The following is a 9,333-nucleotide window of genomic DNA, read 5'->3' as shown; positions in this document are numbered from 1 at the left end:
CATTGGCTGAGGGGAGGTGGGTGCGGGGGTGCGGGAAGGGGGGGGGGGAGAGGGGGGGGGGGCGCGGCGCGGGTGCGGGGCGGAGCGACAGACGGACACAGTACAGTGCAATGGGGTAAGACTCATGCTGGGCAATGTGGACGGAATGCATGAATGATCGATCTGTGTGTCTGTGTGCGGTTTGTGTGTGGCGGCTTTGCTGACGGTGGGATGATCGGTATGGGTCTGCTTGTTGGCTGATGGCGATCGGCGTGGGTTGGCTGATGGCGGCCTGGGCACGCTGGGCGCGCTTGGGGCTGGGGATTGGGGTCGTGTGTGTCTTTGTGTGTGTTGGGAAAACCGTCGCAGGATTGAGAGCCGCTATGCTGTACTTGCTCATGCTGATTATGGTCGGACTCACGGTGGTCAGGTTCTCCGACCCGGGTATTGTGCCGTACCGCCGCGATGACGCCGAGATCGAGTTTACCTTTTGGGATGGCGTGGAAGAGGACGCAGGCTTTGTGGAGCGCAAGGTGGCCGGACACTGGGTTCAGTTCCCCCTCTGCAATGTGTGCCAGTTCTACAAGCCGCCCGGCGTCGAACACTGCTCGTTGTGCGACAACTGCGTCATTGGCTTCCGCCTCCATTCGTCCGTCATGGGCAACTGTATCGGCGCGTGCAACTACGGCCCGTACGTCATTGTTGTCCTCGCCGCCTTTCTCGAGTCACTGCTCATCGGTGTCTCGGCTGTCGCCTATCTCCGCTATGCGCTAGTCGTTCCGCTCTCGCACACTGCGCTCGCCGTCGTCACCGCCGCTATCTCGCTCCGCGTCGGCTTCCAGCTCTTTGACGCTGCATCCACCCATCTCGGCCTCCTCACCACCGCCTTCCGCACCTCGGGTAGCATCTCACCTGTGACGCGGTGCGTCGGCGCGCTGTGCAATGCCCCGCCGGCACCCATCGACTTTCAGACCATGGTTCCGCTGGGGCATGGGACTCGATTGAGACCGAGGAGGAGTCGTCCGAGGAAGAGCACTCGCCGGCGCTCGACGCTACCGCCGCCCTGCCCCATCCTGCTCCTGCTGCCACCGTACAGCCTGTTCCTCGCGCAGACCTCATCGGGGCCTCTGAGCCGGCCGCACCGCCGCACTCTCCGGGGCCGATGGTCCACAGTACCGGGTCCAAGAAAACGGCATAAAACCCCAACATACCTGCCCGCCCGCTCTAAAACCCAAAGACCAAGTAGATCTTGTTTGGCTTGAACATAATGTCGGCCAGTTCCCATGTTGCCACTGCTGTCTTTGCCTCTCCCTGACCAACCCCTCGCTACGACACAGCCAATCGCATCGACCGAGTGATAGTCGGGACGGCGGGCGAGGACAGACGAGCGAGTCCGGAGAGAGAGCAAGAGAGAGGGCGGGGACACTCAACGCATTCCCACAGACGGAATCAGAAAGCGATGGTACGCAAACATCCCAACATACTACCTTACGTGATGGAGTAGCATAATATATACTTTATATGTGTGTAGTTTATAGTGTGTGTTGACTACGGATGTGTTTGTGGCTGGCTGGCTGGGTGACCCGGGGGGTGGGGGGGAGGAAGGAGGATCGATCGGCTTCGTGAAGGCCGACATGGAAGAGACCGCGACCGAGCGAAAGGGAAACGGGGAAGGGGAAGGGATTGGGGGTACAGGGATGAATACAGGGAGGGGAGGGGGGATGGTTGGAGTGGAGGGATATATAATAGGTGTGGGGGCTGGCTCGGGTATGGCTGTGGCTGTGGCTGTGTCTTCTGTATGGACTATGCCCAGCCAGATCGTCCCCCCCCCCCGCCTTGTCGGAGCTGGGTGCTCGCTGGGTGCTCGCTGGGTACTCGCTGGGTGGGTGGGCGTCGAGGCATATCGGGTATGTCGATCGGGCATGGACTCATGTGGCATGGGGGGAGGGGGGTTCAGGCTAAGATCGACGAGGGTGATGAGCGGTGGATTGTGCAGGAGCGTGAGGATGGGCGCAATGTCGGTGGGTGGCACTGGGAGGAGCGCGACATGAGCAAGTGGGCAACGAGCCATTATGAGGAGCTGGCGACGGGCGCTGTGCTGCTGGATGGGAGCGGAGGCATGGAGGCAACGGTGACAAAGGTCAAGTCGTTCACCGGTGAGGTGACCGTCACCCATCGTCGCGGCAAGACGTATCTGTTCTACGAAGTCGCCGTCACCCTCTCGTTCAAGGCCACTCTCAACGCCGGGACGCCTGGCGAGGTCGTGGCTAAGGGCACCGTCGACATGCCGTACATTGCCGAGGAGAACGCGCGGGATGGCGACTATGAGATCAACGTCAAGCTGACCAAGAACAACTCTGCGGCGGCTCCGCTGCTCGCCGCCATCAAGGCCAAGGTCCGCCCGGTTGTTGTGGACCTCTTTGTGCGGCTGCTGGATGATCTGCGGGAGCACGCCAAGCCGACCGGTGCCAAGAAGGCCTCGGGTGCGGGTGCGAGCAAGGCACCGCCGGCGTCGGGCGCCGCGCAGGTGGCCATGGAGACCGAGCCTGCGGCGGCGGCGGCGCCTGCGGCGGCGGCACCGGCCAAAACCAAGGGTACGGGCTCGACCAAGTCGGGTGAGAAGACCGACTCGTTCAAGCAAAAGCTCCACTTTGATCTTCCGCCGGAGGAGGTCTTTGCCTGGATCACTGACGAGGGCCGGCTGTCTGCTGTGACGCAGGCGGCGACGTCGATGCCGCTCGAGGCCGGCGCGGCGTTCACCATGTTCTCGGGTCTTGTCTCTGGAACCAACGTGGCCATCGAGGCGCCGACCAAGCTTGTCCAGGACTGGCGGTTCGAGTCGTGGCCGGCCGGCCACCACTCGCGCGTCGAGTTCACCCTCACCCCGTCGCGGTCGGGCGGCACGGATCTGACTCTGAGCCAGTCCGGCATTCCGCGCTCCGACTTTGAGCGGACCAAGACTGGCTGGTCGTCCAACCTCTTCAACCGGTTCAAGGCCCTCACCGGGCTCTCGGTCGACTTTTTGTGACCAATGCCATAAACATGGTCATTGCACGCCGTGGTCCAACTCGCTCCGTGTGTCACGCCTGTCCGCCGTTTTGGGGAAGAGAACGGCACCTGTCGCCAGAGCACACGGGCGTAGACATGCTGAAGAAGGTGGCCGCGGTATGTGTAGAGGAGACGGGTGAGGATGTTGTATTAGTGGTTTGGTGCTCGGGGGTGGTATGACTCATGAGGCGTATGACCTGTGGCGTATGACCTGTGGCGCGGCTGGCGTGTGGCGTGTGTGGGGGTGACGGCTGGCGATGTGTGGTGACGGGCGGCGTTTTGTCAACATCATTCTGCGGAGCACCGCATCGTTCTACAGAAGGCATCAAAGACTCGAACTGCCGGTCTTGTCCGCAGGCTGCGAGGTCAGACAAACTCTGATCTGGAGAACGATGCCGGTGGGCCGTCCAGCTCTGAACCGGTCGAGGATGTGGCGGATGTCCAACCCGACGTCGCGCCCGTCGCGCTTGACGAAGAGCCTGAGCTCATTATGAACGTCGCATGCGCGGAGCCATGCCCGCAGCCTGATGGCAGCACTCTTCTTGACAACCCATTTGCCGAGTTTGACCGGCCTCTTGCCTGTGCGCAACCGTACGAGCCGATTCCAGTGCCAGACTCGATCTTTGACAACATGCCGGTCTCGTGCGCCCAGTTGCCGCCCCACATGCTTGTCCCCCCGACTCGCGGGATCAGATACCTACCATCACTCGTGTTCCGTCGTTTGACTTTATGGCTTGCGATATGGAGCCGGAAGAGTTGCCGGACCTGCCGCTTCCCCCTCAGCTAGGGTGTGCCCCGCCTCCCATGCCATTTCCACAGCAGCCGCTCGGGTGTGCGCCGCGGGCGGTGCAGATTCCGATTGGCCCGCCCCGCCCTCCACCCCCACCACAGCTTGGATGTGCACCACCACCGCAACGGCTGATTCCGCCCCCATGCGTGCCGCCGTTGCCGACCCAGCCGGACTTGGCTCGTCGGCCGCCTGTCCCAAACCAGGCGTCCCCACCGTCGTGGTGGGCCGATTCCATCAAGAACAACACCGGGCTGACCTGCCCGACAGCCGAGTTTCCCTCGCTTGCCAAGCTCTGCGTCCGGTCTATCCTTGACAATGACGTGTATGTTCGCGATGCGCCGGGAGTTAACGACGAGGCGCGCGCCGCCGTCGCCGACGGCATGCGGCGGTTCCCGTTCTACTCGCTCAAGGAGCCGTTGCTTGACGCGTGGTCGCCGCACGTCGTCGAGGCACTGCACGAGCCCATTGCCGCTGCCGACCCAGCTACCGGCCCACAGCCTGTCATCAACGTCTCGGTAGACCTCGTCGACTCGGCCAACCGCATCTATCAGATGGCTCTCATGATCGACACGGTGGACGAGCTCGCACGCCAAGACAACGTGGAGCTTGCCATGGACCGCTATGAGAAGTTCCTCAAGCTCGAGTCTACCAATGCTCGCGCCGGGGAACTCCGCTCATCCCTGCGCTCGACATCCTCGCTGTCTGGTTCTCGCACATTATCCGGACCCGCGAGTACAAGACGTACTGCGTCAGCGAGGCCGGACCTCGGGCGCGACACAAGCTCGTCGACCGTCGCGGTCCGCTCATTGTGCTCGACAAGTTTGGCAAGCTCCTCACCGACGATAGCGACTACGACGTTGAGGTTGCCCTCGAGCGGACGCGCACCGCCTGGCGCGAGGCTTATGGCGATGAGTACATTGTCAATCTCGCCGAAGTCTACCCGGACGGCGCCGCGCACCGGCCCGGCCTTGTCTCGGCCAACCTGCTCGCCACCATGACGCCTGCCGAGGTTGTCCGCGATCGCAAGTGGCTCGCCGGCCTTCACGTCGTGACGGGCGCCGATGGCGCCGACGCGCTTGCTGCGGGCTACACCCCGTTCTTCCGCGGCCTTGTCCGGTCATACGAGCGGTTCCTCTTCCTCGCCGCCAAGTACCCGGACCGGCGCTCGACGTTCATCTCGGTCGCTTACGACGCCGATCTCATCTGGCATGCGCATCAGATCTTCCCCTCGCTCTACGAACAGGACATGGGCCGCATCCTCGGCCGGGCCATGGCCCACGTTCCCTGGCCAGACTACACCGCCGAGCAACATGCGCGCAACACCTCGGAGCTCCACTCGGTCTGGACCGACGAGTTCCCTGACGACCCGTTCAACCACTAGCTTCTCCCTGCCTCTCCCTGCGTCTCCCTCCCCCCTCCCCCCCCCCTCCTCCTCTCCAATCCTCTAACGTTAATCCTCTCCAAGATCTTGTCATCCTCATCCCACGGCCTCCCCACCGGCACCGCCTTTTCGCCCGTCGGTTCATCGAGTCGCACTGACCCAAATGCGACACGAGCCAGTCAGTCACCATCACCACCACCTCCCTCACCTTCAGGACTACCACCACACGTCTCCATGTCTTACAGAACCCGATCCGCCCGGGTCACCAGAATCCGCAAGTGCGGCTCCGTCCGCGCGCCGCCCATATCAAGGAGTTCATACAACATGGTTGGAGATCCCATGTCCATGGAAGCTTTCGCCGCAGCTGCCGAACGAAACTCTCGCTTTCGACTGGTGATGCCTGACGACAATGGCGACGCGGCAGGGGTAGGGGCTGGGGCTGGGTCTGGAGCAGGGGCTGGGTCTGGAGCTGGAGCTGGAGCCGTGGCTGGAGAAAGGACCGAGGCTGCTGGGCCAACAGATGGTGCTGCTGTGGAAGCGGAAGGAAGCCCGGGTGGGCAGCCGGCGTGGGTTGCCACAGCCCGGAAGTTTGAGTTTTCCGTGGCGAGACCTGTCACTACTGCGGCGAGCTTTGGAGTCTGGGCATCATCGCCGCAGACAAAGGCGCCTCTGGCCGACTTTCTTACCCGTCGCGTGCCGATGAAGGCGCCCGAGTTGGGGCCGAGTGCGGCGTTGGCAGTGGAGGAGGTGGAGGGGGGTAAGGGAAAGGGAAAGGAGACGGACGAGGCCGATGGCGGCACTATCGGCCTCGGGCGCAACATCTCGTTGCAGTCGGTGCGGGCAGTGCATCATCCCAGTGACAGCAAGTCTTTGTTTGCGCCGGACAAACAGCCGGCGCGTCGTCGCACCCTCGCCCAGGTTCCAAGTCTCACCGACATTGTGTTGGGCGTGCTTGGCGACCGCCTCGCCAGCGGGTCACTGTCTGCGCGCGAAGCTGTGGCTGCTGGCCTCCCGCCCAAGCTCCTGGCCATGCTTTTTACCTTTTTGCAGAAGAACGGCGCGCTCTCTTGGGAGGCCATGCGGCTCTTCCTCAACCCCGAGGTTCTGCACCTTGATCTCTCGGCGCTTGTTGTCAGCCCCAAGATGGTCGACATCATGGCTGAGCAGTGCCCGCACGTGTGGCGGCTCACACTGCGCGCCACCCGGTTCTCGGACGGGACGCGGCTGCTTGCGCCGATCCAGAGCAGTGGCACGCTCGGCGTGCGTCTGGCGACGCACTTTCCACATGTCACAAACCTGCAGGTCACCGACTTTGTCTCGCTCTCGCACAAAGATCTCTTTGCCATGCTCGACCGCCTCGGCGCAGGGCTCGTCCACCTCGACGTCCGCAATTGCGTGGCACTGGCCGAACCGGACGACACCGCTTGGCCGGCCATGCCCAATCTTGTCACTCTGGACATCTCACACACTTGCATGACAACCAAGAGCCTGAAGTCGTTGCTGACTGCCGCGCCGCAGCTCGAGCGTCTTGATGCCCATCACGTCCGGTTCATCTCTCATTGGAGCCACGAGGGCGCGCCGCTCACCGCCGTCTTTGCCAGCCTGCCTGCGTCGACCACTGAGCTCGACGTCTCTTGGCCGCGGAAGTATCGAAACGAGAAGGGTTTAATGACGATGACCACTGCCCCGGTTCTGAACCATGTGCTGGATACGGCAGCACTGCATGCACTTGCGGCGGTGGCTCCGCAGCTCGTCTCACTCAACCTGACTGCCGTAACCATATGTGAGACTGACGGACGAAGCTGCGACGTGGACGCAACGCTTGCAGCGTTTACGGCGCTTCGCAAGGCCAAGGATCTTCGGATGCTGCGGATGTCGTCGATGATCCACAGGCCGCGTGGGCGGGCGGCGGGTGTTGTCGAGCTGGCGCTGGGCATACCTCGTGTGGCCACGGAAGCGACCGGGCAGGGCGACACTGCAGCGCCGGAGCAGGACTACACTGATATCGATCCTGCCTTGGGGGCCTACATTGCGTCTCGCAATCCACAGCCGCATGATGAGGCCACGTCGTGGCCGAGCCTCGAGTGCCTCGAGTTGAGAGGGTGGAGCGCGCCGGCCGGGGCGTGGGCGGCGCTGCGGCGGGCGATCGGGCCGCACGCTGACGGGGTGATGCACTTGACACTCTAGTCGACCTCCTCCAGCGAGTCGTCGGTGGCAACGAGTGGCGGACGGGTGAGTGGGAGCAGCGACTGGCGCGCCGGGTTGCGCATGACCAGGTCGTCATCGTAAAAGTCGAGCGGGGCGAGGCCCGAGTCGCGGATGCGGGGTTTGGCTGCACCGTAGGCCAGGGCGGAGCAAACGAGAGCAAGAGGCACGATGTATAGGATGGCGTCACGGTAGGAGCCGACCGAGTCGCGGAGGAGCGCAAAAGCCAGCGGGCCGATGGCCGAGCCTAGCACCATGACCGAGATGGAGATGGAGACGATGCCGCCGACGTGCTTGCGGCCGTAGTAGTTGGGCCAGACTACGTTGAACCCGATCTGCTCCAGGCCACCGGCAATGCCCCAGAGGACGGCGGCGACAACGGCGAGACCGACGGTAGACGCATAGGCCATGACGGTGAGGAACAGGGCCTGGGTCAGGTATGTGGCCGAGAGGATGTACCGGAGCGGAACCCGGTCGGCGAGGACGCCGGCGACAAGGGTCATGGGAAAGCCGACCGCGGCCTGCACCGAGAGCACCAGCGCCGCCTGGATGTCAGTCATGCCGCGGCGGGTGAGCATTGGGTGCAGGAAAAAGGTGATGGCGGTGTTGACAGCAGCACGTTGGGCGTTGCAGGCGAGTAGCAAGTAGAAGGTCCGGGTCTGCATGGCCTGGGCACGCGTCCACGAGATCTCAAAGCCGGGCGGGACGAGGTACTCGGGCTCGTCGTCGTCCGACTCGGAATCAGGCTCCTCACCCGGCCGGACCCGCAGCAGCGCAGCTGTGGCCTGGTCCGCCAGCGGCGGCGGAGTGCGGTTGTGGGAGAGGGTGGCGCCATCGGGGAGGAGGCCGATGTGCTCCGGCGCGTCGACAACGACAAAGAGCACGAGCGGGACAAAGGTAGCAAGGAGGATGAGGGCGAGGATGAACCAGGTCTTGCGCCAGCCGAGCCCGCTGATGAGCGCAGTTAGGACGACCGGAAAGACGGTCGAGCCGCCAAACGAGCCGATGTTGACGAGGGCAAAGGCCCGTCCGCGCTTCTCCACAAACCACTGCGGGAGCAGGGTCTTGGGCAGAAGGGTCATCGAGCCCTGGCCGAGGAAGCGCAGAAGGTAGAACGAAAGGAGCATGGTGACCTCACCCGAGAGCAGCGAGGCGTTGAAGACACAGACGAGGGCAAAGGCGACCGCAACCAGAAGCGACGCCCGCTTGACGCCCATGCGATCGACGACTCTGCCCATGATAGGCAGGGTAAAGCCCGAGGCGGCGGTGGCAATGGCATACAAAAGCGAGAGCCGCGCTGCAGAGAGGCCAAATGACTGGCCGTAGGCCGGAAGGAACTGCGAGACACCGTAGGTCTGGCCAGGGCCGGAGAGAAAGTACTGATAGCCGCAGACGAGCGCGATGAGCCATCCGTAGAACACCGATCGACAACACTGCGGTGGAGCGCTTCTCCCCGAGCGACCACTCAGCCGACCGCCAGTCAGGGCCGAGCCAGCAAGGGCACAGATCATGACAGCCGATGAGCATGTAGCCGAGAGCGGAGCCAGGAGACGAGCAGCAGGAGACCGACGAGTGGGCGATGAGTGACCAGCGGATGCAGGAGGTCGAGTTGGACCTGATTGCGAGGAGAGCGAGGAGATTGATCCCCCACGAGCAGTTGCAGACAAAGCAGTCTGCGACGATGCTGAGACCACTGACGACTGTCCTCCTCCTCCTGTTGCTGCTGCGGCTGCTGGTGCGGAGGAGGAGGAGGAGGGCGGGGAGGGCAAGGAGGAGGTGGGGGAGGGTGAGGAGGCTGAGGGAGGGCCTGGCTCGCGAGAGTGACGAGACTGCGGGAGGCGGGCGTAGCCGTGTTTGCGTCTTCCCATGGGTTGGTGGGGGTGGGGGTGGGGGGGGGGGGGAGGTGGGTGTGACGTCGAGCACGGAGGGC

The 9,333-nt window shown here is 63.5% G+C and overlaps 5 protein-coding genes across 5 annotated transcripts; 4 read left to right on the top strand and 1 right to left on the bottom strand.

The window, feature by feature from the left end:
• Positions 1-362: 362 nt before the first annotated feature.
• On the top strand, positions 363-1,177 carry AMSG_08898 (uncharacterized protein; the record flags this gene model as incomplete). Its single annotated transcript, XM_013898981.1, has 2 exons — positions 363-956; positions 986-1,177. 2 exons carry the CDS (start codon positions 363-365, stop codon positions 1,175-1,177), a joined length of 786 nt encoding a protein of 261 aa, XP_013754435.1.
• Positions 1,178-1,246: 69 nt separating this feature from the next.
• Positions 1,247-3,007, top strand: AMSG_12213 (uncharacterized protein; the record flags this gene model as incomplete). The annotated part of the gene is made up of 2 exons (XM_013899035.1): positions 1,247-1,276; positions 1,937-3,007. The coding sequence occupies 2 exons, from the start codon at positions 1,247-1,249 to the stop codon at positions 3,005-3,007; spliced, it is 1,101 nt and encodes a 366-aa protein (XP_013754489.1).
• A 116-nt stretch (positions 3,008-3,123) lies between these two features.
• On the top strand, positions 3,124-5,198 carry AMSG_12212 (uncharacterized protein; the record flags this gene model as incomplete). Its single annotated transcript, XM_013899034.1, has 4 exons — positions 3,124-3,144; positions 3,347-3,697; positions 4,021-4,517; positions 4,571-5,198. 4 exons carry the CDS (start codon positions 3,124-3,126, stop codon positions 5,196-5,198), a joined length of 1,497 nt encoding a protein of 498 aa, XP_013754488.1.
• A 396-nt stretch (positions 5,199-5,594) lies between these two features.
• Positions 5,595-7,360, top strand: AMSG_08896 (uncharacterized protein; the record flags this gene model as incomplete). Its single annotated transcript, XM_013898980.1, has 2 exons — positions 5,595-7,231; positions 7,300-7,360. 2 exons carry the CDS (start codon positions 5,595-5,597, stop codon positions 7,358-7,360), a joined length of 1,698 nt encoding a protein of 565 aa, XP_013754434.1.
• A 21-nt stretch (positions 7,361-7,381) lies between these two features.
• On the bottom strand, positions 7,382-8,914 carry AMSG_08895 (uncharacterized protein; the record flags this gene model as incomplete). The annotated part of the gene is made up of 1 exon (XM_013898979.1): positions 7,382-8,914. The coding sequence occupies one exon, from the start codon at positions 8,912-8,914 to the stop codon at positions 7,382-7,384; it is 1,533 nt and encodes a 510-aa protein (XP_013754433.1).
• Positions 8,915-9,333: the final 419 nt, after the last annotated feature.

Source organism: Thecamonas trahens (assembly GCF_000142905.1).
Source record: "Thecamonas trahens ATCC 50062 unplaced genomic scaffold supercont1.49, whole genome shotgun sequence".
NCBI classification, from domain to species: Eukaryota; order Apusomonadida; family Apusomonadidae; genus Thecamonas; species Thecamonas trahens.
The sequence above is the reverse complement of the archived record's forward strand: the minus strand, read 5'-3'. Positions and strand labels throughout refer to the sequence as shown.